The 27522-nt window shown below is 44.8% G+C and overlaps 1 protein-coding gene across 2 annotated transcripts in view; it reads left to right on the forward strand.

The window, feature by feature from the left end:
* IL27RA (interleukin 27 receptor subunit alpha) overlaps positions 1-27522 on the forward strand; it is a 262144-nt gene that overhangs the window by 166195 nt on the left and 68427 nt on the right. For both annotated transcript variants that reach the window (XM_078685668.1, XM_078685675.1), the window contains exons 5-8: positions 3088-3245; positions 3423-3576; positions 23735-23799; positions 25275-25476. In XM_078685668.1, coding sequence (XP_078541794.1) covers positions 3088-3245; positions 3423-3576; positions 23735-23799; positions 25275-25476 — 579 coding nt within the window. The remainder of the gene's footprint in view (positions 1-3087; positions 3246-3422; positions 3577-23734; positions 23800-25274; positions 25477-27522) is intronic.

The raw sequence follows: 27522 nt of genomic DNA on the forward strand, positions 1-27522 counted from the left end.
CCAGTAGAGTTCGAATGTCGTCTGTTGCTGCGATGAGGGCGGTCTCAGTGCTGTGTTTTGCTCGGAAGCCAGACTGTGAGGAGTCGAGGGATTTGTTGGCTTCGAGGAAGGCGGCGAGCTGGTTGTTGACAGCTTTCTCGATGACTTTGGCCGGGAAAGGAAGGAGCGAGATGGGGCGGTAATTTTTGAGTTCGGTGGGGTCCGCTGTGGGTTTTTTCAGAAGGGCGGTGAGTTCAGCGTGTTTCCAGCTTTCCGGGAAGGTGGCGGAGTTGAAGGAGCAGTTGATGACGTCTCGGAGGTGCGGTGCTATGACGGAGTTTGCTTTGTTGAAGATGTGGTGAGGACATGGGTCTGTGGGGGATCCTGAGTGGATGGAGTTCATCAGGCGGATGGTGTCCTCAGTGGAGATTGGGTTCCAGTCGTTAAGGGTGTTCAAGGGGGGAGGGAGTTCAGCGTATGGTTGGGTGGGTTGGTCTCTGGGTTGGTTGTCGAAGCTGTTGTGGATGTCTGCAATTTTGTTGTGGAAGAATTAAGCCAGGGAGTCGCAGAGGGCTTGAGAGGGGGTGATGTCGTTGGAGTTGGCTGAGGGATTGGTAAATTCCTTGACGATGTTGAAAAGTTCCTTGCTGTTGTGGGCGTTGTTGTCTAGTCGATCCTTGAATGCTGTTTTTTTGGCCTTTCGGATTAGTTGGTGGTGAATGCGGGTGGCGTTTTTGAAGGCTTCCTTGGTGCTGGTGGTTGGGTCTTTTTTCCAGGCCTTCTCAAAGGAGCGGCAGAGTTTCTTGGACTTCTTAAGGTCATCGTTGAACCATGAGGCCTTCTTGTTGCCAGGTTTGCTTTGACGTTTTTTCAGTGGTGCTAGGATGTCGGCGCTGTTGGATAACCATAGGGTGAAGTTGGCGGCGGCTTGGTCTGGGTTAGAAGAGTGGGCTGGGGTGTTTAGAAGGAGCGATGAGGAGATCTGGTCGAAGGTGATTTTGTTCCAGTTTCTTTGCAGAGTTGGTTGGGGGTGGTTGATGAGTTTAGGCTTGTTGTAGGTGAAGTGGACGCAGCTGTGGTCAGTCCAAAGGAGAGCCGTGGTGTGGCTGAAGGAGACGTGGTTGCTGGAGGTGAAGATAGGGTCTAGAGTATGACCTGCTATGTGGGTGGGGGAGGTGACCAGTTGTTTAAGTCCGAGGTTGGCGAGGTTGTCCAAGAGGGTGGTGGTGTTGCGGTCGTTGTTCTTTTCAAGGTGAAAGTTGAGGTCTCCCAGAAGGATGTAATCTTTGGAGGGGAGCGCGTGTGGAGTGATAAAGTCCGTGATGTCTTCACTGAATTTTGCGCGGGGACCTGGTGGTCTGTAGAGGAGGGTGCCTCTGAGTGTGGTCTTGGGGTCGATGTGGATCTGGAAGTGGAGGTGTTCAGAGTTGGCGTGATTGGCGTCAGAGCTGGTTGAGATGTGGATTGATTTTTTATGGACGATAGCGATTCCTCCTCCAGTGTGGCCGGTACGGTCCTTGCGAATGATCTTATAGTCTTCAGGGATGGCAATGGTGATGTCTGGGGCGGAGGAAGCGTTCATCCATGTTTCCGTTAGGAAGGCGACGTCCGGAGAGGTGGTGTCTAGTAGATTCCATAGGTCAATGGCGTGCCTGTGGACCGATCGGGTGTTGAGCAAGATGCATTGTAGGTGGTTGGGGTCGGGAATCTGTGGTGTGGTCGCAGCGGAGATGTTGTCGGTGCCGATGAATTTGCAGGAATAGCAAGAGAAAGGTCTATGGGTGTGTCCAGGAGCGGCTTGGACGCAGTTGGGGGCGCGACCGGGGTTAAGGGCTAGGAGGGTGGCGGCATCGTAGGTAATGCGGGAGGGCTTGGCTGCGCGAGGGGCAGGGGGTCTGGCGCTGGGCGCGGTCCAGGCGCGGACGGGCGTAGACGGGCTTACCTTTGGCGCACCTTCGGCGCGGATTGGGCGCGATCGCTGCGCGTGAACGCTGCGCGCGGGAGCTACTGTCATGTGGGAGGTGGAGGGGGGAGGGGCGAGGGCGGCTCAGCTGGGAGGCGTGGCGGGCTCAAGGGAACAACAACAACAAAATCAAAATGGAGGGGAGGGCAGAGCAGGGCGCCGGGGGATAACACACGAGGTCAATATCACAATGCGCAGGTAAATATCAGAGCGAGCAAGCAAGCAGCCAGTAAAGCAGTGACCAAGCAATGAAAACGCTAATGAATCCTGGCGCTGTTGAAATACATAAACAATACTAAAACGCTATAGAATCCTTGCGCTATTGAAATAAATAAATAAGCAACACTAAAACGCTATAGAATCCTGGCGCTGTTTAAATAAATAAGCAACACTTCGTAAAAGAGCAGCTTCACAGTACGATACCGCCTTTCAGCAAGCACACAGGGGAGCGACCACTCAAGGCAGGAGCGAGGAGTGGATCACGGCGCTGCGAGGTCAGAGGGCGCTCTATATTGGTAGTGGGAGGGCGGCTCAGCTGGGAGGCGTGGCGGGCTCAAGGGAACAACAACAACAAAATCAAAATGGAGGGGAGGGCAGAGCAGGGCGCCGGGGGATAACACACGAGGTCAATATCACAATGCGCAGGTAAATATCAGAGCGAGCAAGCAAGCAGCCAGTAAAGCAGTGACCAAGCAATGAAAACGCTAATGAATCCTGGCGCTGTTGAAATACATAAACAATACTAAAACGCTATAGAATCCTTGCGCTATTGAAATAAATAAATAAGCAACACTAAAACGCTATAGAATCCTGGCGCTGTTTAAATAAATAAGCAACACTTCGTAAAAGAGCAGCTTCACAGTACGATACCGCCTTTCAGCAAGCACACAGGGGAGCGACCACTCAAGGCAGGAGCGAGGAGTGGATCACTTGGGCACCTCCTCTTCCCCAGACACCCTGGGATCTACAAGGAACATTATCAAAATCATGTATCACCGCTAGAGAACTCGAGAATGCGGAATATTTGGGACAAATGTGAGGCAGGGCAGTGTGGCTTTTAAATCCATGCCAGCCCTCATCTTTGCACTGTATGTTAATATCATTTAAAACTACAAATGTTACACTTCTGTCCCTCTCTGTTCCAGTGGTCCTGAGCCCACCGCTGCTCTCAGTTGAGGAAGTGCCAGGCCCGGAGTCAGAGAATATGTTGGTGAACCTGGAGCTCTCTTCTACTGGTTATCACAGTGGCAGTCTGGAGTGTGTGCTCCAGTACCGAGAACAGGGGAACCACAATTGGACCAAGGTGAGAAACTTGCGCATTCTAGTTGTGGCACCAGCACATAGTTCAACGGATGTACCTTAATTCTGCGCAAAACATCATTACTGGGATCCAGGTCCAGGTCTGTCAATGCACCCAAGTCTTCTTCTTTCTCTCCTTGAAAGAAAGATTAGTGATGCCCCAAATCTGGTCTCTTGACAGGTGATCTCAGAATGTGACTACCCCTCTCATCAGGAATTCCTCAACCTCACGCCTTTCACGATGTACGAAGTGCGGGCACGATACATCCATTCCTCAGGGGACATCCGCAGAAGCGACTGGAGTGAACCAATTACCTTCAGGAGTCCTGAATCGGGTATGTGCTCCGTATGTTGTGAAAGACCTGTCGGAAAATTAGCTACCCCCTTATCACTTCCTTTCTTGGTATAATTACAGAAAAACTGGATAGAGAGACTCTTTAAGATGGTGCCAAGAGTTGAAATTGAGTCAGTATCCTTAAAGGGAGAAGGGAAAATGAGGGAGTGGAGAGAGAGGTGATGGTTGATATACAGTCGCATCCAAGTATGACATATCACCACCGGGGCAGAGGAACTCTGGAAACCGGTAACCCGGGGGGCAGTGGATGGGGTTACAGAGGAAAGGGAGCTCGAGGCTCTCCTATCTCATAATCTCAGAGATCAAGCTGTGTGGGGAGGCTGTTTGTAGATCAAGTTGAGTGTTATGGCATCCAGGGAAGTACACCCTGCACAAAATTGAAGTTTTGGAACAACTTTGTAAATAATTGAAGAGGTTTCACCTGGGTTGTTGTCCAGTTCTGGCGGCATCATCTGCATTATTGCATCCCATTCCGAAGGCCATGTCAGGATTATTTTGTCTTTATGCAGTGTCGGGAGTGTTTTTGGGGCCTGATGATGACATATTGTGCTTGGTTATGTGGGTGTCAATCTACAGTATCTGATCCAGTTATGAATGCATTTCAGAAGTACTGTGTCTAATTCTGTAAACAATGTTAGAGGTATTTTCCAGTTCTGAGGTGTGTATATGGAGTATTGTGTCTGGTTGTGTGGGTTGCATCTGGGGTGTTGTGCCTAGCTCTAGAAATAGAAGCACTGTGTGTAGTTCTAGAGCTCAAATCAGAAGCATTGTGTCTAGTTGTGGAGTATTGTGTTTTATTCTGAAGGCCACAGCTCCTGTATTGTGCCAGTTCTGTAGGCAATGTTAGTTTTGTTTTCATTTCTAGGGGGCATGTCTGGAGTACTGTGCTTTGGTGTTGGTGCGTCTGGAATATTGTGCTTTATTCTGAGGTCACATCTGAAGGATTGTGTTAACATAAAGAGGCCATGACATTAGTGTTGTGTTCAGTTCTGCAGGCCTCAGGCCTCTGGATGCCACACCTGGGATAATTTATAGTTTCTAAAGATCACATCCCATAGTAGGCTACCACGTTGGTGCTAATGCCACATTAGATGTTTCTGAAGAGAGATGCAAGTACTTCATTGTATACAGTCTGGAGAACAGTGATATGAGAATGACCGGTAAGCAGTTCAGTGGTAGATATACAAAAACGAGGATAGGCATATTGTTGTCCCAATGTGTAGCTTTGAAACAAGGGCTCTGGCAATCCATGTATCCTGGTGGCTGTGCTACCAAAATTAGAAGTGAACTATAAAAATACCCGAGCCAGCAAGGGGGTGTAGTTGTACAGTAAGAGCAAAGCCACCGCATACGTCTACACAGGCTCTGCAGGAAGCAGTCCTGTTCTCTTTTTCTGTGCTTGTACTGTGTGAACTGGAGTCGTGGACCCAAGAGTAATCAAGATGTTTATCGAAGTCAGAGAGTGGATGGTTGGGAAGATGGGTGCCAGGCCTCTGCTGTACTGATGTATGGGGAAACTGGTTTATCTTCAGCCAGCCTTGTTGACTTAAGGGTCCACTGCACTCATAGCCGGCAAGTCGCCCCATATGGTGTGTGATACCATCCGCCAGTCCTTGTTTAGGTCTTGCCTAGACAGCGTATTCTGCAAGACGTATTATTTACAATTCAGTGGGCTTACAACTTGTCCACAGCATACTATTAGGTTTTTTTGTTGGCACTCTCAGTTGTTATCTTTTGATTGCTTAGCTCCCATAAGCTTCCCTTCCTTTCTTATGTTAGCTCCTCCCTGGTGCATTGACCAAATGTGTGTGTTCGTCCTCATCTTTCTTCTCACTCTTCTCATTGCAATGCACTCTTTTTTTAAATTATATAAGCATTTGAGTGTTATTCCTAGATGTGCAATGTGCTTTCCTAATTTCAAAACGGGCATACAGCTTCTTATTTATGTTGCTTTCTACCTATCTGCTGTCTCTATTAATGCTTTTGGTACATACATCCGCAACTATACTGTCTGTGTCACTCTATTTTACTCTACTCCACTTTCCTGCTCTCCACTCCACTCCACTCTACACCACTCCACTCTACACCCCTCCATGCCAGTCTCCACCACTCCACGCCATACCACTCTACTACACTCCATTCCTTTCCAGTCTACTCTAATTGACTCCATTCCACACATTGCCACTCTACGCCAATCCACTCTACACCACTGTGCTGCTCACCAATTTAGTCCCCTCCATTCTACGCTACTCCACTTTACGCCACTCTACCCTACGCCACTCCACCCTATACGACTCTACTGTATGCCATTCTATTCTATGCCACTCTACAACACCAATCCCCTCCACTCTACGCGCTCTAGTCTATGCCACTCTACGGCTCTCTCTATGCCACTCTGCTCCACGCTTCTCCATGCTACTCTGCTCCACTCAGCACACTCCACTCTAAGCCACTTTTGTGAATTAAAAAAGCGTTCAAAATTATGTCAGTTCAGACGTCTTGTATACATCATAGCTTGCCTGTTTAATCTATACAATGCATGACCACCCTCCACAACACAGTATATTTTTTTCTAAGGCTAATATTACTCATGTAACTCTACAACAACTGCAGTGTGCTATGTTTAATTTCAGATCGCACCATTAACCACTTGGCTGCTAAGGCACCTGATGATCTTCCATTGACTTTCCATTGAAATCAATGGAAAGTCCATGACGAGTTACCCTTGTCATTAGCGCTGAAGTGGTTAACTGCGACTTTTGTTCTGTTTTCTGTTTGTGTTGTCTTTGAAAAAGGAATCTGCTATTATCTTGTAATTTTGAGTGCACATGCAGCTGTTTGTAGCAGACTTTGAAATTTGAAGAGTAGCAGGTGGGCAGGTGGGCACACTGGCCGTTCCTGAGTAAGCTTCCATTCTTTTAACAGAATTTGATTCAATTTATTTTTCTATTTTGCATTTCCTTTTCAGTGTAGAGACAGCCGATACCCGTGGGTTCTCTTTGTATTTGGGGTTTCCAAAGACAGTTTGCCATAATTGTAGAAGATGAGGATATGACCAGGCTGGGTCCTTGGGATATTTTCCAGTTCACATCTGAGAGACATTATAAGATGTGGCAGTTGGTACCAACAGCAGTGAATTCTCTTTTGTTTGGGTGTTCCACAGATGGGCCTTGGCAGAGAGGTACTCTGCACCCCATTGAAGGTGCTCAAGCTTTCAACAAGACATGTTTGACAGCATAGACTAGCTCTGTTGAAAGGCGGTACACCCAGGGGGTACTCCCCACCACAGTGATGGTTGCTACTTTACACTCGTATAATTTCCACGGCTCCGAGGGGGATGACGATATCCTGCAAGGGCAGTGTACAGTGAGTACAGATACTCTCATGCCCCAAAGTCCACCATAGCCCAAGAAGAATGCTCCGGTCCAACCCATCCTCCGGACCACGGTCGGCACTGAGAACAGGTTTCTGGCACAACGCCCTCTGGCTTGGCACCAAAACACGCTTAAAAGCCTTCTGGCTCTGACCCAAGCTGACAGAAAACGGGCTCCGATCCAAAACCTTCTGGATCGAAATCGAAGACCGGCTCCGGCCAACTCCCTTCAATACCGATAATGCTTGTGGCCCCGAAATCCTAAGGATACAAGACCCCGACTCCGAAACCATCTGCACCGAATATTTAGGCAACAAAACAACTGGATGTGCCCGTTCCATCTCGGGAACAACTTTTCGATGCTCCGCCTACCAAGCCGGATCCGAAACAATGAGAGTTGTACATCCATCCAACTACTGGACACATCTCTACAAAAGGGACACTAAAAATAAAACCTGAATCAGAGGATGCCTACCGTATTCCTTTGAAGGGGAAGAATGTCGGGACTAATCCTTCTCCTCCTCCTTTTCCATCTCCTCCTTCTCCTCAACCTCAACACTTAATGATTTCACCTGAAGATCGGGATGACGAAGATGGGGTCGGGGAGGGGGACAATGCATCATTAATTCCAGACCAGTGGACAGATTACAATACCAACTCTCCCACAGGAAAGAATCCTGACCTTTACCCTACAAAACCTTCTCCACCGGACGACAGCATAGGCTACATGGAGCTGTTAGGTAGTGCTGCCACCTACCATTGTGTGCAGCTGCATAAAGAATCCCTTGAGGAGGATTTCCTGTTTGAAACACTTAATAGGACACAAAAGTCATCACACACACACTCCCCATGTTAAAGGGAATGATCAGGCACGTTGATGACATATTTAATGACCCCGTATTCTTACCCTGAGGGTAGATAAGAAATACAAGCCAGCACCATCTGACCCAGCCAACGTTAAGGGACAAGTACCATTGGACTCCCTTGTGGTGTCCAAAGCGCGTAAAAGGGCCAACTCCCAAACCACAGGAGATGCTCTGCCCCAGATAAGGAATCCATGCTTCTTTGGTAGCCTCTCAGGCAGCAAACTTCTGGCGCATCTTTAACACGCAAGCACTGCTCGCAAGATACGACGGGGCACATTGGGACGAGATGGAGCAGGTGCTCCAATATCTGCCTGATGAACAAAAAACAAAAGCGCAAGACTTAGTGCGGGAGGGACAGCTTATTTCAAAAAATGCTATCAGCTGCTCCCTAGATGCTGCAGACACTGCTGCTAGAGCTGTAAATACCAGCGTCCTTTTAAGAAGACACGCTTGGCTACGCATATTAGGGTTTTAAACCTGAGGTTCAGACTACCATCCTTAACACACCCATCGACGAAAAACACCTCTTTGGCCCGGTCATAGAGTCCTTACTGGAAAAAATGAAAAAAGATACTGAAGTGGCCAAATCCATGGGAGCCCTTCAATTGATACAAGAAAAAATGGTCCGAGTTTGCACAATTATTCCACAAGTGCTCTGTATTACTACATGCAGACGTTCACCACATATACATGACAATAATTATAAACTCAGCAGAATGAACAAACAAATTACAATATTCGAAGTCTGAATTGCATTTATTTTTGCAATCAAGTACTTTTATAAATTCTTCATCAGAGAAATGTTTTTTAGTTTTCTATGGTTCCTCGTGTAATCTTCAAATCATTACATCTATGGTGCTCTCAGTGAGGAAGGGAAAAGGGGTGTGATAAGGTTTGTGAGGGACTGGGTAAAGGTGGTGTGACATTGGTAACATCACATTAAAATCAATAAGCCTTTACAATCAATAAGCCTTTACAATCAAGCTAGTACAAATGTTCCCAAATCACATCGCTACTGGATGCATAAATTCAATACCATAACCAGAGGACTAAATGAATTAGATGCTAATTTTGCACAAATGGCAGGACTAGATCCTGAGTAATGCACATTGCCGTATGATCAAATAGGACATACTACTTAGGGTTCCTTACACCATAGGGACATGTAGAAAACAGCACAAATATGCTTATACCATCAAATGCATAACCCAGTACTTGCTCTCAAACCTTATGCACAGCATTTCTGCAAGTATTTACAATGGTGATATTGCATAGGCCTGTTTTTCATTTGTAATGAAACCTTCTATGTCGCAATTTAATTTAATATGGCTGTTTTATATAAGTGTAATTTTTAACTAACGCACCTCTATGATTATGTAACCGTTTACCAGGGTTGCCTGATAAGTCATGTGAATGTATTGATATCTCTCTTGCAAAAATATTAGGGCACAAATACTAACGTGCAAAACCTCGGAACTTTTGTATATAACAACTCTTCTTTAGGCTGCAGCCAGGTTATGACATTATTTGTTCTAAAACGCGTGACGAGTGACTCATGATTATACAACATCCCCCAGTCCTAGGAGGCATCTTTTAAGACACCCCCTTGAACACGCGTCACCATCGGTGACGGTGGAATGTAATACAGACAGGGGATTGGTCCCGCCGTGCCGAGCCCCTTTAACCAGCATTGAGCGGCGGCACCGCGAGCAGCTCCAAACTCGCACAGGGAGTGCCTCGCACTGACGGCTGAGCCTGCGCCGATCAGGTAGGAAACGGGTCTTGTTACTCGCTCTAAACCCCTTTTGTAAACTTTAATTTGGCTATGCCACACGCCTCACGATCGCATAGATTGCCATAATTTTCTCAAACTCAGCCAATGCGACTCCGATTGCCTCAAATCTACTAAGGATTCCCTACCGCAGTGGCGATGACCTAGTTCATCCATTTCTATACTGCGGACCCCCTAATCGTAATGCATGCTCCATATACACTCATTTAACTTACCGGTGGCCACCAATGAGCCCCTAAGGCATTAACAGCCTGGTTTGTAATAATGTGTACCCCAGGGTACTACACCAGCCCTTACCATGTGTATTATTTTTTGATTCCTCAGAATGGTGCCAGGTGTGCACCGAAATTAGAAAGTGAGAGCCTTTGATTTGACAATTTGGTGACAAGATACTATATGCTCAACCACAGGAGCATTGTCCAAGTAAGTCTCCCAGTCCCACCTTTGATTGTTATATGGTAGTTGTGCCAATGCCTGCAATTTAGACTTTCCCCCATTTCTGTTTGTAGAATTCCTAGGAGCCCACGCAGGCCCACGACGTGCCGGTTCAGACGTTGACCGCCGCACTTATGTAGGTATTCCCTACATACTGATCTTATACCAAATACAGCTCACCACAAGCATTTAATGCTAGACTTTATATTTTAGGTTCTCTCCGTCTGTCCTGACGAAGACCCCAACATGAGGCCAAAGTAACCCTTAAGCGTACATGGGGGTCGAAACGTAGACTGCGCCAACTAAGCACACCATAGGATCTAATGAGATGGATTTATCTAACCTATGTGCGATGTGATTTGGGAACATTTGTACTAGCTTGATTGTAAAGGCTTATTGATTTTAATGTGATGTTACCAATATCACACCACCTTTACCCAGTCCCACACAAACCTTATCACACCCCTTTTCCCTTCCTCACTGAGAGCACCATAGATGTAATGATTTGAAGATTACACTAGGAACCATTGAAAACTAAAAAACATTTCTCTGATGAAGAATTTATAAAAGTACTTGATTGCAAAAATAAATGCAATTCAGACTTCGAATATTGTAATTTGTTTGTTCATTCTGCTGAGTTTATAATTATTGTCATGTATATGTGGTTAACGTCTACATGTAGTAATACAGAGCACTTGTGGAATAATTGTGCAAACTCGGGCCATTTTTTCTCGTACTTACCTATTGACCCAGGTCCATGAGTTTTCAGGGCTCACCCTGTTAAAACTCAATACTCTCTGAGCAAGAGGCTTCTTGCGAGGGTTTTTCTTAATTTATTAGTCATTTTTTGTTTAGATTGAGGGCTACATCACAATGGAACTTGAGACCCTCTCTTATACGGAGGATTATATAAAGGATCTAATTGGGGGAGACACAGGGACAGCATTTCTCACATCCAACAGCACCAGTGTAGACTATTCCTTGAATGAAAAGATAAATAAACTAGAACGTTTGGAAAAGAAGCTGGTAAGAACCAAGCTCCATGGACATCTCCTTACTGGATCTTGAGATCCAATATTATACCAACAGGACTTCAAGTCCGCAACGAACCAGCCATATTCGTCGACATCCCGAAGTTTAAAGAAGGTTTCAGCTTCGTGGCTAACAATTGTTCACGCCATTGGATGGTGTTGGGGGTGGAGACGGCCAAGGAACAAGTGGAGCAGTTAACCAAGGAGATAGACGAACTTAAAGAGGAAATAGCCAGCCACTCGGCCTTAGCAAGTGCCAGAGAAACACTGGATAGATTAAAAAAAAACCTAAAGGATTTTGATGTGGAAACACAAACTAAGAAATTGGATAAGCTAGCGAAAGATATCCAATACTACGACAAGAAAAAGACCTACCGCTATCTGCAAGCAGATTATTACAGACAGGACACCCAGGGTCATTTCTTTTACAGAGAAAGAGGAGGCTACAGAGGAACACGAAGATTCACCAACTTTTCAGACTCTTCATATAGCGGGGAAAGTGAAAACGAACAGGCCGGATCAGGTGCAAACTATCAATACCAAGACCAATGGTATCAACCACCCCAAGAACACACGAGCGGTCCACAGACGCCTTTTGTAGGGGACACACAATGGAGACCGCCGAGAGGCAGAGGCAGAGGCAGAGGCAGAGGTGGGTCCTGGAACAAACGCCCCACCCGGGGACAGAACCAACAGAACTGGGACGGAGGGAGACAACAGGGCCAGAACATGAAACAGGTGAGATTCCAACAAGAAGATCACAGGGAGAGGAGCATCAGGGGGAAAACCTACAGATGGTAGCCAGTGGCACCCCCGGAACAGCAATCAGAGCCAGCCCTATAATCAATCTATCTAGCCACACGCTAACTGCTGAGGAAACAAGTGTACTCTGTAAAGGACTATCCTTTGTACCCACATCCTACGCCAACAGATTCAACATCCAAGCGGAACTTACTAGATTTTTCAGAAAGATACGACTGAAAAACTTTTTCCAAAACCGACCATCCACAGCTATGGCAGCTTTCACTAATCTATGATCTCCATCATCGTTTATGCCCACTATGGCATCTGTATCCCATAGAATTCTGACATATGAGAGTGTGGTACTAAGGGATGTTTTGAAAACTTGTGAAAGCAGACCCTATGTGAAACATAACATCACTGCAGGAGAACGAACAGCATTGAGCCAGCTAAAGAACAATAAATCAGTGGTGATCAAACCAGCTGACAAGGGTGGATCCATAGTGATGCTGAATGTGGATGATTACAAGGCTGAAATGTACTCCCAATTAAGGGATGGTGTGAGCTACAGACATGTAGCCATGGATCCAACGAAGGAGATCAGGATGGAGATTTTAGCCATTACCAAGAAAGCAAGAGAAATGGGTTTCCTCACTAAGAAGGAATTCGATTATCCCAACGTAGACCAACCTAGGGTACCCACGATTTATGTACTCCCCAAGGTACATAAAAATCCAGTGAAACCACCAGGACGCCCTATCATATCGGGATGTGGCTCCCTCCTAGAGCCATTATGGAAGTATGTGGATGTATTCCTAAAACCACTCGCTGAAGCAACACCCACCTATCTCAGGGACACGATGCAAGTGATTAACCTGGTGGACCAAATGCCTTTCGACACAAACAGCCAAATCCTGGTGACAATGGACATCGTTTCTTTGTACACCGGTATTCCTCAGAGACCGGCTCTGGAATGTTTGAGAAGAGCATTACAAAGGAGGGAACAGCCGGCAGGGGTCCCCACAGAATTTATCATCGATCTGCTAGAAATTGCCATGACTAAAAATTTCTTTGTATTCCAGAACAAGTTTTATATTCAAAGAAAAGGAGTGGCGATGGGTGCCGCCTTCGCCCCAGATCTGGCTATTCTATATATGTCTGAATATGAACAGCGGTGCATCGTATCAAGACAGAACCCATACCATAACAAGATTTCCATATGGCATAGGTATATAGATGACATCCTGGCGATATGGACAGGTGATGAACGCGAACTGAATACCTTTGTAAAATGGCTAAACACACAGTCTGATGATATCAAGTTTACAATGCACATGAATAAGGAATCTATTGACTTTTTGGATATCAGCATAAAGGAAAGGGATGGTAAACTGTATACCACTCTCTACAGGAAACCAGCTGAAAGAAATACTCTTTTGAGATACACGAGCCATCATACCAGAGGACTCCGGGACAACCTGCCTTTCGGGCAATTTCTCGGCATTCGGAGAAATTGTTCGCTGAAGGAGGACTATTTCAGGGAATCTGAAGAGTTGACCTCACGCCTGACGGACAGGGGCTACCCCAAGCGACTTGTGTCAAGATCTAGAAAAAGAGCTTGGTACCAGGACAGATCTACCCTACTGACGCCCAAACAACGCATACCATCACAGGAATGGATGATCTGTGTGACAACATATTGCACCAAAAGTAATGATATTAAAGAAATAGTCAACAAACATTGGGGTTTGGTCGCAGATGTCATTGATACCCCGGAACCACCGATGCATGCCTTCAAAAAGGCGAAAAGCATAAGAGACCATGTGGTCCGTTCATTGCTAGACACAACACAGGCACCGGCCATCCAAGGACTCTGGAACCTACCTGAGGTGGTTGGCCATTTCAGATGTACCACTTGCAAAGCATGTCCCACCTGTTGGGAAACTAAGGAAGTAACCCACAATAACCCGACTATAGATCTTAGATCCTTCACAAATTGCAACACCAGTGGAGTCATCTACGCTATTCTCTGTCCATGTGAGCTTATGTACATCGGACAAACCAAACCAAAAATAAAGAACCGGATCTTCCAATACTGCAGTAGGATCCGATGTCAAACAGCAGGGGCACCACTTGTAGAACATTATATGGACAAGAAACACACCCCAGAATCTATGCGATGGGTAATACTCGAAAAGATTACTCTGGGCCCCCGAGGAGGCAATCTGAACTCTATTTTAAACATCAGGGAGTGCAAATGGATGCATAAATTCAATACCATAACCAGAGGACTAAATGAATTAGATGCTAATTTTGCACAAATGGCAGGACTAGATCCTGAGTAATGCACATTGCCGTATGATCAAATAGGACATACTACTTAGGGTTCCTTACACCATAGGGACATGTAGAAAACAGCACAAATATGCTTATACCATCAAATGCATAACCCAGTACTTGCTCTCAAACCTTATGCACAGCATTTCTGCAAGTATTTACAATGGTGATATTGCATAGGCCTGTTTTTCATTTGTAATGAAACCTTCTATGTCGCAATTTAATTTAATATGGCTGTTTTATATAAGTGTAATTTTTAACTAAGGCACCTCTATGATTATGTAACCGTTTACCAGGGTTGCCTGATAAGTCATGTGAATGTATTGATATCTCTCTTGCAAAAATATTAGGGCACAAATACTAACGTGCAAAACCTCGGAACTTTTGTATATAACAACTCTTCTTTAGGCTGCAGCCAGGTTATGACATTATTTGTTCTAAAACGCGTGACGAGTGACTCATGATTATACAACATCCCCCAGTCCTAGGAGGCATCTTTTAAGACACCCCCTTGAACACGCGTCACCATCGGTGACGGTGGAATGTAATACAGACAGGGGATTGGTCCCGCCGTGCCGAGCCCCTTTAACCAGCATTGAGCGGCGGCACCGCGAGCAGCTCCAAACTCGCACAGGGAGTGCCTCGCACTGACGGCTGAGCCTGCGCCGATCAGGTAGGAAACGGGTCTTGTTACTCGCTCTAAACCCCTTTTGTAAACTTTAATTTGGCTATGCCACACGCCTCACGATCGCATAGATTGCCATAATTTTCTCAAACTCAGCCAATGCGACTCCGATTGCCTCAAATCTACTAAGGATTCCCTACCGCAGTGGTGATGACCTAGTTCATCCATTTCTATACTGCGGACCCCCTAATCGTAATGCATGCTCCATATACACTCATTTAACTTACCGGTTGCCACCAATGAGCCCCTAAGGCATTAGCAGCCTGGTTTGTAATAATGTGTACCCCAGGGTACTACACCAGCCCTTACTATGTGTATTATTTTTTGATTCCTCAGAATGGTGCCAGGTGTGCACCGAAATTAGAAAGTGAGAGCCTTTGATTTGACAATTTGGTGACAAGATACTATATGCTCAACCACAGGAGCATTGTCCAAGTAAGTCTCCCAGTCCCACCTTTGATTGTTATATGGTAGTTGTGCCACTGCCTGCAATTTAGACTTTCCCCCATTTCTGTTTGTAGAATTCCTAGGAGCCCACGCAGGCCCACGACGTGCCGGTTCAGACGTTGACCGCCGCACTTATGTAGGTATTCCCTACATATTGATCTTATACCAAATACAGCTCACCACAAGCATTTAATGCTAGACTTTATATTTTAGGTTCTCTCCGTCTGTCCTGACGAAGACCCCAACATGAGGCCAAAGTAACCCTTAAGCGTACATGGGGGTCGAAACGTAGACTGCGCCAACTAAGCACACCATAGGATCTAATGAGATGGATTTATCTAACCTATGTGCGATGTGATTTGGGAACATTTGTACTAGCTTGATTGTAAAGGCTTATTGATTTTAATGTGATGTTACCAATGTCACACCACCTTTACCCAGTCCCTCACAAACCTTATCACACCCCTTTTCCCTTCCTCACTGAGAGCACCATAGATGTAATGATTTGAAGATTACACTAGGAACTATTGAAAACTAAAAAACATTTCTCTGATGAAGAATTTATAAAAGTACTTGATTGCAAAAATAAATGCAATTCAGACTTCGAATATTGTAATTTGTTTGTTCATTCTGCTGAGTTTATAATTATTGTCATGTATATGTGGTGAACGTCTGCATGTAGTAATACAGAGCACTTGTGGAATAATTGTGCAAACTCTGACCATTTTTTCTCGTACTTACCTATTGACCCAGGTCCATGAGTTTTCAGGGCTCACCCCGTTAAAACTCAATACTTCAATTGATACAAGCACAGGGTTCCTTTTGGCGCTCTTTCTACTGTGGAGGGTCTCAAAATACCACCTCTGAGACTACCACCACCACGTACAAGGGTAACAACCAACCCTCTCCCTCTAAGGGTTGCTTCAGAGGGGGGTATAGAAGCAACAACGGCAAAGGCAGAGGTAGAGGCTCAAACACTTGTGCCTCCCCCTCCAACACTAAACAGTGACTTCACTACACTTCCCCCGACCATTGAACACCTGTCGGAGGACGTGTTTCAAATTTCCCACCCGTCTGGCATTCTATAACATCAGACAAATGGGTAATGGAAATTATTTGTTCGGGTTACTGCCTGGAGTTCACCAACAATCCTCCAAACATTCCCCCAGGGTCACACAAACTCTCACCGGATCACTTACACCTCCTAAAACAAGAGGTTCAGTCTCTCTTTCTAAAAGGGGCCATAGTGCCCATTCCATCACAACACCATGGGATTGGTGTGTACTCCTTTTACTTCCTAATACCAAAAAAGGACGGTTCTCTCAGACCAATATTGGACCTCAGAGAACTAAACAGTTACATACAGTCAGACCATTTTCACATGGTAACACTTCAGCAAGTACTACCACTTCTGCAGCAGGGCGACTTTCCGTCTACAATCGACTTAAAAGATGCCTACTTCATATTCCAATCCATCCTGCTCATCGCACATTTCTCAGATTTGTGGTAGCGGGTCAACATTACTTGTTCAAGGTACTCCCATTCTGAGTCACCACTGCCCCCAGAGTCTTCACAAAGTGTCCGGCGGTAGTCCCTGTTCACCTAAGGAGACAACACATCCATGTCTTCCCCTACTTGGACGACTGGCTCATCAAAGCCAGTACATATCCAAACTGTCTCCAGCACACCCACAGAACAATTCAGTTACTACATTGACTGGGGTTCACAGTCAATGTGCTAAAATTACATCTACAACCTGCAAATAATCAAAACTATCTAGAAGCCACCTTAAATGCGCAAACGGGTCTGGCTTTCCCCAACGCAGCCAGAATTCACAACATTCAGGCTGTAGTACTCCAGTTCCAATCAAGTCACTCGCTTCCAGCTCGGGTGTATATGCAACTACTGGAAATGATAGCATCTTGCATCAGGATAGTTCCCCATGTCAGGCTGCACAAGCGTCCCCTTCAAGAATGTTTTAGCGAGTCAGTGGAACCAATCACAGAGTCCGTTAACCGTTCTAGTGTTGGTAAGCGGTCGTACTCACCGCTCTCTGCAGTGGTGGAGTACCCAAAATGTATCAAGAGGTCGGCCCTTTATAGACCCGGTTCCACAGATAGTACTAACAGCGGAAGCATCCCTCACTAGCTGGGGAGCTCATCTTCAGCACCACACAGAGCAAGGGCTATGGAGCCAACTGCAAAAGTTGCTCCACATCAATCATTTAGAGCTGCTTGCGGTCTTCCTAGCTCTCGAGGCATTTCAAACACACCTCTTTGGCAAAGCTGTCTTAGTATACCGACAACATGACAGCCATGTACTACATACAAAAACAGGGGAGGACACACTGTCTCCAACTGTCCCACTTAGCCCAGGACATTTGGTAGTGGCCATTCACCACAAAATCTATCTCCTAGTGGAACACCTCCCAGGATTGAACAACCAGATTGCAGACCTCCTCAGCAGACAAAGGCAGAAAATACACGAGTGGGAACTTCACCCTCAGTCAGGTTCCACGGCGGAAGTGTTAGAAACTCTCTTGAAGGTGAAATCTGGTTCCCCTACAGATGCCTTGGTCCCGCGTAAGTGTAACAAGATCTTTCCGTCACTGATTGGCTCCCTTACTAACATTTCTAATGCCTCTTTTGACCTGGCCTCGTTCCCCAGTTGTTGGAAGGTGCCCAGATCAAGCCTATTCTCAAAAAAACCTAACAGTGACCCCACCATCCAGTCCAATTATAGGCCGATCTCGCTTTTGCCTTACTTTGGGAAGGTATTGGAACATCTGGTCAATAAGCGAGTCTCAACTTTTATAGAGGAACAGGGTCTCTTCGATCCCTCGCAGTCGGGGTTCCGGTCTGCCCACGGGACCGAGACTGCAGTAATGGAGGTAGTGGACAACATTCGCCTCACTCTGGACAGGGGTGAGTCTGCTGTCCTTATCCTACTGGATTTATCGGCTGCCTTCGACACCGTCTCCCCAGCATTCTTCATCAACGGCTGTGGGAGATTGGTGTCAGAGGCAAAGCCCGTGCTTGGTTTGAGAGCTATTTGGCAGACCGGCACACCTATGTAAAGGTTGACACCCTGGAATCCAGTAGGATCCCCCTCTCTGTTGGAGTCCCCCAGTGATCTATTCTAAGTCCCCTGCTTTTTAATCTCTATCTCACTCCCCTGGCCAACATAATAAAATCTTTTGGTTTTTCTACAGTGTCTTACGCAGATGACACTCAGGTGTTGATTACCTGCAGTTTGGACTTTCTTGATACCCGTTCCAGATTCCAGAAATGTATGATTGCGATTAAGGACTGGATGAGTACCAATAAACTCCAACTGAACTGCAGCAAGACAGAAATAATGCTGTTTGGTAAGGCCAAGTAGATATGGACACAGGATTGGTGGCCGCCCGAAATGGGACTCTGCCCAGAGCCCAAAGAAGTGGTACGAGATCTGGGGATCATGATTGAACCCACCCTTTCTATGAAGTCCCACGTCAATCTGGTGTCTCGTACCTGCTATGGCATTTTGCGCAGGTTGCGTAAAATATTTAAATGGCTTCCCCTTGAATCTAGGAAACCCTTGATTCAGGGGCTCATTATCAGTCGTTTAGACTATGGTAATGCTCTGTTTGCTTCCATAAAGGAGTGTCTGCTGACCAAGCTACAAACGGTTCAGAACATCGCAGCTCATTTGGCGCTTGGCCTGTCTCCCAGTTCATCAGCCCTGCCTAGTCTCAGGGAACTACACTGGCTCCCTGTGCGCCAAAGAAGTCACTTCAAGATACTTTCTATTGTTCACAAGCTTCTTATGGGAATCGGTCCCTCCTACCTAGCAAATAAACTGGTTTGGTATAATCCTTCCAGAGTCTTAAGATCTAGTTCTAAGTGTCTCCTGGTCCAGCCAAGGGCCAGGACCACGAGAAACGGCTGTCGGGCCTTTTCCTACATAGCCCCCCTACTCTGGAATAAACTGCCCCTCCATCTGTCGTCCATATCTAATCACCTGGCCTTTCGCAAGGGCCTGAAAACATGGCTCTTTCCCAATTAACCTGCGTCACCTTTTTTTATATTCACGGTCACTGTCTCTCTCTGCAAAGCGCCTTGAGACCTTTTGGTGAATCGTGCACTATATAAGAACTTATGACTTAGGTTCTCCTCCCATACTTTCAAAGTTGGGGACTACCTCAGATAGATCTGTTCACCACACACAAAACGCAAAATGGCAAAGCTGTGCATCCAGGTACCCACACCAGCTGTCCAAGGGCAATGTGCCATAGATGAACTGGTCAGGGATATTTGTCTATGCTTTTCCGTCCCTCCCACTCATTCCAGCAGTGGTTCGGAAGCTCAGGCAAACATCCCTCAAATTGATCCTGGTAGCTCCCACATGGCCCGTCAACTATGGTTTACAACCCTGTTGTAGCGATCGACGGGACCCGCATCAAAAGCTGCACCTAACACCCAGTCTCCTTACACAGAGCCATGGAGAAATCAGACACCCAGATCCCAAACAACTGAACCTCACGATCTGGCTCCTCAAGTCATAGAGTTTGGTTATATGAACCTTCCACCAGACTGTATGAACATCATCAGGGAGGCCAGAAGGCCTACCACAAGAGCCTGTTACGCAGCAAAATTGAAGCGTTTTGTTATTTATTGCAATAACAAGCACATCAACCCTCTTGATGCTTCCATACAAAACATTATCTGCTATCTGTTACACTTGCAGCGGTCAGGATTGGCTTACACCTCCATCCAGCTACACCTTGCTGCAATAGCTGTGTACCTACAAGATAGGCAACATCTATCGTTTTCAGAGTGGCCGTAATTAAAGTTTTCATGGAAGTACTTAAAAAAGTTATATCTCCAAGACTCTCTCACCTGCCCCAGTGTGGAATCTTAACATAGTCCTCACAAGATTAACCACCATTTGAACCCATTGCATAGGTGTGAGCCACAGTTTTTCTATTGGAAAACCGCTTTCCTCATTGCAATCACTTCACTAAGGAGAGTGGGTAAACTACTGACACTAACCACAGAAGAACCATTTTTCCAACTGCACAGAGCTAAAATGGTTCTGCGTACAAACCCTAAATTTCTACTGAATGTAGTCTCTGCATTTCACATAAATCAGTTGGTAGAATTACCCGTATACTTCCCTCAGGTTGATTCTGTTGCAGAGTGAGCTCTACACACGTTAGATGTCAGAAGAACACTGTTATACTACATCGAAAGAACACAATCATTTCGAAAGACCAAACAACTTTTTGTTGCTTTTACACCACCACACAAGGGCAATCCTATCTCCAAATCAGGTATTGCAAGGTGAATTGTTAAGTGTATTCAAACCTGTTACGCAAAAGCAAAGAGAACTTCAACTGTACCCCCTAGAGCATATTCCACTCGCAAGATAGGTGCTACTATGGCCTTCTTAGGAAACATTCCCATAGTGCCATAGTGGACATTTGCAAAGCTGCAACATGGTCTACACTGCACACATTCACAAAACACGATTGTGTAGATGTGTTAGTGAGACAACAAGCTAATGTGGTCCAAGCAGTACTTAAGACACTATTTCAGACAACTCCAACAGCTACAGCTTAGCCACCCCTTTGGGGGATTACTGCTATATAGTCTATGCAAAGCATGTAATCTACAGCTCACATGCCTCGAACGGATAACGTTACTTACCCAGTAAACGTCTGTTCTTGGCATGTACAGCTGTAGATTCACATGCGCCCACCCGCCTCCCGGGGTACCTGTAGCTGCTGCAGTTCTATCTTTAGTATACATAAATACATACGAATGGACATCTCTATTCTACTCTTTATAACTCAATTCTCACCCTCTGAGGGAAAACAATATAACAATGGAGTCGATGCCTATGCGCACTATCACCGAAAGGAGGAGTCACCTACATTGTGACTGGGAAAGACTTCTTCGAAGAAAAACAAACTGCAAACATCCGGACCCAACACTAGATGAAAGGAGTATGCAAAGCATGCAAATCTACAGCTGTACATGCCAAGAACAGACCCTTACTGGGTAAGTAACGTTATCCTTCCCATCATATCTTGTATGCCTCCTTTTCAAATAAAAATAGGCCAACAACGGTTTCCAACTAATCATTCCATAATTTCCTACATTATTTACTCCTCTTGGCAGACCACAGGCAGCCCTGCTTGCCTGCCACCTGTTTATTTATTGACCAGTCCTGGCACTCATCTGGTATCTATGAGACTAGTTGTCCGAGCTTTCTATATGTGTCCCAAGCTGCACTACCTTGCATTCCATCCTACACGATCCATAGCATCCAGGTACACCAAGACGGCCGAAACGTTGATATTTCTAAACCTGAAGTGAATCCAAGAATGACAATTCTAACTATTGTTTTACAACCTGATTCAGCTTGACCTCATTATCTTGAATTATTGGGTTAGAGGTATTAATTTTATCACGTATGTGTGCACGGTGTTGCGAACAGTAAACCCATTGTTAAACATGGATTCCCGTATTCATTGAATGTGCATAAGACAATAGCCTGATTGTGATCCATTGAAGGAAAATTCTATCTAATATTACTAACTTTTGATTTCTATTTGAGATTGTGCACCTATTTTATGGCAATTTCAAATCCTCATATACTCTGTGGGCACAAGTGGATTAATTACCATGTACAGAATAGATGTAAATATGGAATGGAAGATTGTTGCCCTCTTTCTATTGCCAACCCAGGTTCCCAGTGGGAAGAGGAACAATCACACATGTTTATTTTTTGTCCTTTTGAAATGAAGCTTATTTCAAACTTTTAAAACATGCTCATTGATCACACAACCCGTTTTAAGTTCATCTGCAAGCACCAGAGCCATACTTGCTTTTTTCAGGATGACCATTGACTATGTATTGTTGTATGGTGTTTTAGGATCCGAGTGAATTTTCCCTATTCATGCTCTTATATAGGTACAATTCACATTGCCCTAATATAGGCATAGAAATCATTCCCTTATTTAGGCATAGCCCAAGCAGTCCAACTACAGTCATGGCTACTTCCACCCGTACCAAACGTCACAACGATTTCTTAGAAAATCGGCTTAAGCAGTTAGGCAACTTCCCCTTGCTTGAATATTGATTTGTCCAAGAACTCATGTACTTTACAAAGAACTACTATTCCCTTGCGGTTCTTTCCTGACGTTATACTGCCCGACTTTACGTCAAACTAGGCACCTTCAAGGTATAAATAGGCCCTCACTTGCTCTAGCAAGACACGGTGGTTCGGAGCAATTAGACTATCTACTTGCCCGACGCAGCTCGCTAAAGCAAGTGGCGAAGGAAGCCGACCCTCCAGCTGAGGCACTGATCGAGAGGCTGCATTTCTCTCAGCGAGAATCCAGCTCCAGTGTTTCCAAGCTCCCCTTGCGGGGTGTTGGGAAATCGAGTCCCGAGACAAAGATACCAGACCTCCTTCATTCTAAACTAAAGGTATGGAGCTGATTAGAACCTAAGAGAAATCTTGGATAGATTCTTGGCAAAGAAAACTAAACCTATGCTACACCACACTTACTTCTTCCCTCGTACTAGACTTAGGTTAGGTACATTGGGGTAGGCATATTTTAGAAGCACCAGTTGAGTATTTTTAGTCATTGTTATTTATGTATGTATTTATATATGGTTTAGAAACCATACAATGCTCTTACAGTATTATTTTATATTATTCTCGCTGTACGCATTATACTTTGCAGTCTGCATTACGATTGTAGCAGTTCACTTTACTTGCATGAGAAAGAAGACTGTTCAATAAACCTTTTTATTGAAAACGCCTGTCTCTCTATTTCTCTGCACACCTGTTGAAACGAAGCATGCACGAAGGACTGAGTGAAATACTTATCTATTGTTTCCGCGACTCTAGAGATATTTTTGTTATTCTTGGGAAACAAAGTTGTCATGTTTATGCGGTTGTCAGAAACTAATCCCTTCTTGTGTATTCGAGAACGTTTCTAGTGACCTCTGAGCTAGCTGGCACTCACTATTAAGTTTAATATATTCGATAGAGACCTAGTCGACCTCAGTCCTACGTCTAATCTATAGGATATATTATTCCAATGCACAGAGCCTATTGGGAATATAGGAACTACACTACAGTATATGATTCATATTTAGATTAGCTCCATGTACAGTACTTATCCCATCTGGATATCCAGGAAATCTGGCACGGTTCCTGCCTTCGTGGGTCAATGTTGGACATCCCGGCTTTATTCAGTGGAGAGTGGCCCAGTGCATTGAATCCAGGCTGCTGGTGAAGGTTTTATGTGCTTGATTTTCTCTCTCTCTCGTTCTCTTCAGTATGCGGTGTGTAATGTTAGTGTAATATGTAATTGATATGTATTGGACCAAAATCACACCATAATTTTAGGTGTTTTATTTGCTCACTGCAGCTCCTGTGGGTAAGGTGGATGCGTGGAGGTCTTTGGAGGATGGAGAACTGACGGTGACATGGAAGGTGAGTGGTGAGGTTCAAGTCAGCAGTAAGGAAGTGTGATTTAGGGGCTAAGTTGTTGCCCCTTAAGGCTGGAGATTGGGGTACTAAGCACCTGAAGAAATTGATTCAAATCCCTTTATTTCACTACTCTTCAAATTTTAGTGTAGAAAACAAAAGTGATCAGGAGGGATTCAGCAGAAGGGGACAGAGATGAACATGAATGCTTCTCGCCTTAGGACTTAGGGGACAGAAACAGTGACTATATTGTTCTGGACTCCAGTATCCTTTTTCAGCTTTTCAGTAGCAACCCCGCGTGTATGTTCTTAATCTACACCGCACACGACGTCCTTGTTAGCAGGTGCTGAAAATGAGGCGATGCAATTTTACACAGTGCACCTAAGTTAAGAAACGAAGGCCAAGTGTCCTAGTGGGATGAAAATAAATAAAAAATAAAAGAGGAATCAGAAATAAATAAAGAATGATGCTGTACCTCTAGGGAAAACTCAGCTATAGTGTCTGGAAATCCTGAACAGTCCATGAAATTGACGCAGAGGAGACCATTCTGTGTAAAAGAAATAGGTTTTGTATCTAAATTGCCTTATCCACCTTTTTTTTCCCTACCTGCAATCCTGGTTACACTCCTGGATTCTGCAAACTCTCCTTTTGCCCCCTAGTGTAGTTCATAATTCACATTAATGTACGAAACTCCAAAACTCTGCCTTTTATGCTACGTGATCCACATCTCTACTTGCTGTTCTGCTTTTAAAGCACACATGACACCTGAATTAGGTAGAGTTGCGCTATATGAAAATGCGAAACAAAATAAATGGTTAATAAACGTATAACGACAATAAGTAAATCCGAACTGTAAGGTGTTATAACAGATTTATATGTTCTTACTCCAGCCTCTCCATATTCTGATCTCTGCGGTCCGGTCTCAATAACACCCGACCCATTCTCCAGCTCTTTATGGTAGCCGCAGTTGCTCCAATGACAATGTTGTTTGTAAAGTGCTGCTTGGATCTAGGGCCTCGTTGTATCAAATATTAAGAAAACAACTAAAAGGATGTATTTGTGATGACTGTACAAAGCCACTGAATGTACTTTAATTGTTCATGTACCTGGTGAAAGTTTGCACTTCCCCTGCCTGTGCAGTTTGCAAGTGAGGTTTGCCCTGCTGCTGCCCTGCAATCTGGGGTACAACACCAATGTGTGCCTGTGTGAAAAGCTTATAAAGACTGCTCTCCACTTGTTCTGTGTGATTTACTGTACCTATTACATGTGATAGGTAAGATTGCACTGCTGTTTGTGTGCTGCACCTTTTGTGTGTGTTGTGAACTTGCATTGACAGACCCTGCTGTGTGGGCGAGAAAAGCTTGAACAGCTGCCCCATTCTGTGGTGACTTTGGGTGCCCTTCGTGATTAAGCTGTACACCTGGAGACACTGGTCCCTGGACCTCTGGGCACTGTGGTTGAATTCTGTGTCTTTTCTGCAGGCCCTGGATCCCAGTGCTGCAAGGAGCCACAGCCTGTCCTACATTCTGTCCTATTGGGAACGCGGGCAAAGCCGGCACATAGTAAGACCAGTGCCATGCTGTAACACCACCTTACCTGCTGGTGTCGTGGACAATGCCAGTATTGCCGCAAGCAATTCTCATGGCCAGACTGAGCCGACCGATCTCTACTTGGAACCTGCAGGTACATAATATTCCACGCTCTGATAGATGCCTGGGTGGGTCAGAGAGGATTGGTGGGAGGGGCTCATTTTAGAAGACACCTACTTCCCTGCAAGTGGAGGATTTAGGACCATGTCACAGAGTAGAACCCCGCCTGGGTGAAGGTGGGTGGCCGGGATTATTTAGTTATGTATTTGTGGTATTTCTTTAGCGCTAACCTTGTCACATGGGCTTCACAGTGCCTTAAAGATAACTATATACGTGATGTTATGCAGATTGGTAGCGCACACTATCACCTGGGAGGGTATTGTGGCCCTGACAAAAGGTACGTCAGATGAAATGCTGGACAAGGTAAGGATGATATGGAGGTTTCAATCCATTTTATACAACAGCATATGATGTGATCTGGAAAAACATTGCTGAGCTAATACTCCTTGGGCGAAGGCATTGTATGCACTGAGAAGAGACTTTCATGTCATCTGAATTTTTCGAGGTCAAACTTCATGCGATATTTTCTGTTCGGGCCTCCATCCTCTTTCTGTTCACCTTGAGCGTCTTTAAAAGCATATTGTAGGGTTGCCTGTAGCATATTTTAAGGTGAAAAAGCCACCACTTGCTGGTCAAGACTTATGAAGAGTGAGTTTAAAGGTTCAGCGGATCAGGGCAGGTAATATTGTACCAGGGGACAGTAGAGAGCATTATTCCCTTATCTAGAATAATAGGCACAAACTATATAGTACCACCACAATGATATGGTGTGTAACACAGTGAAATATCCTCTGCTTTCGACTTTTATGCAAGCGTTTATATGACTTGAATGTCCTCCATTTTGTGAACTGCGGTCAGCCCCTGAACATAGGAAGTAACATCAAGGGGGGGGGAGGAAGTGAAGTCTGTTGACCTATTAAAGGAGAAAAGGCAGCAAGTAAAACCTTGCATGTCCTTAGGGGGAACTGGAGTGAAATATATATATGCTACCATTTGCTGACATTGTGCTCTAGTGTTAGATCCGTAAACGGCACTTCTTGTCTTCTAATCTTGCTTCCTGTTTCAGGGGTTAAAAGCAGTTTACAAAATGGAGAAGAACCTATAAAAGCCAAACGCTTTTAAGACGTGGCATCAACATTCTGAGATGTTGCAGCGATGATGCCCTTATTAGGCTGACATATATTTTTGGTTGCTAGTTTCCTGACCGCATTGGCCTTTTCTTGGCCACCACGGCAGATCCTTGCTTGACAGCAATTTACAGTATGTGAAAGGCAAACGAAAGTTTAAGACAGAGAAGAATCAAACACTGATGTGCATTTATTTGATTTTGCTTAAAATACATTTGCATTACATGGATGATATATGAATGTTTGATGGAAATAAATGAGCGAATGTTCAGAATATTATTTAAGAATATGAAATAAAACATAAATAATATTTATAGAAACTAAAAAAAATTAATACATTTAATGTGTTTATAAATGTATATAAATGCAGCTTGCATACAAATACCATTCATTAATACAGAATGTTAACCCTTCCAGACCTCAAGGAAAACAAGGATGTACAAAATGCTTCTCACCTCAGTGTGAATACTAAACTGCGCCTCATGCTGTTTGAATGCTACACAGATATGACACTCTTTAATGTTGCACTAAAGAGCTTGCAATAGGACAACTTTCACATTGTTTGCAGGCAATATGTTAATAACATCTGAATGAAACAGTATATATTTTTTAAACAAGTTTAACTGAATCTAGAGGGACATCCTTTTTATTAGGGAGAAGGTAAAACATTAATGGTAAACAACAGGTAATGTTATTGAAACATTGTGTCTCTCTAAGCCAAAGTGTTTCATTTACATATCTGGCGTCTACACCCTTAAAATATTGCATCTTATAATGCAGCAGTCGAGGAGAAGGAAGGTTGATGACATTGGTGTCTATCCCCATAGTTGGACACATTGAGGCCATTATTCTGCATGAAAAATAACATATTTTTTTAGGCCAGGGCGTTAAATTCCGTTCCGTTTGCAGAATTTAGGTAATTTTGTGTTCCGCGGAGAACGTAAAATTGCCCA

This window comes from Lissotriton helveticus, chromosome 1_1 (genome assembly GCF_964261635.1).
Source record: "Lissotriton helveticus chromosome 1_1, aLisHel1.1, whole genome shotgun sequence".
NCBI lineage: Eukaryota > Metazoa > Chordata > Amphibia > Caudata > Salamandridae > Lissotriton > Lissotriton helveticus.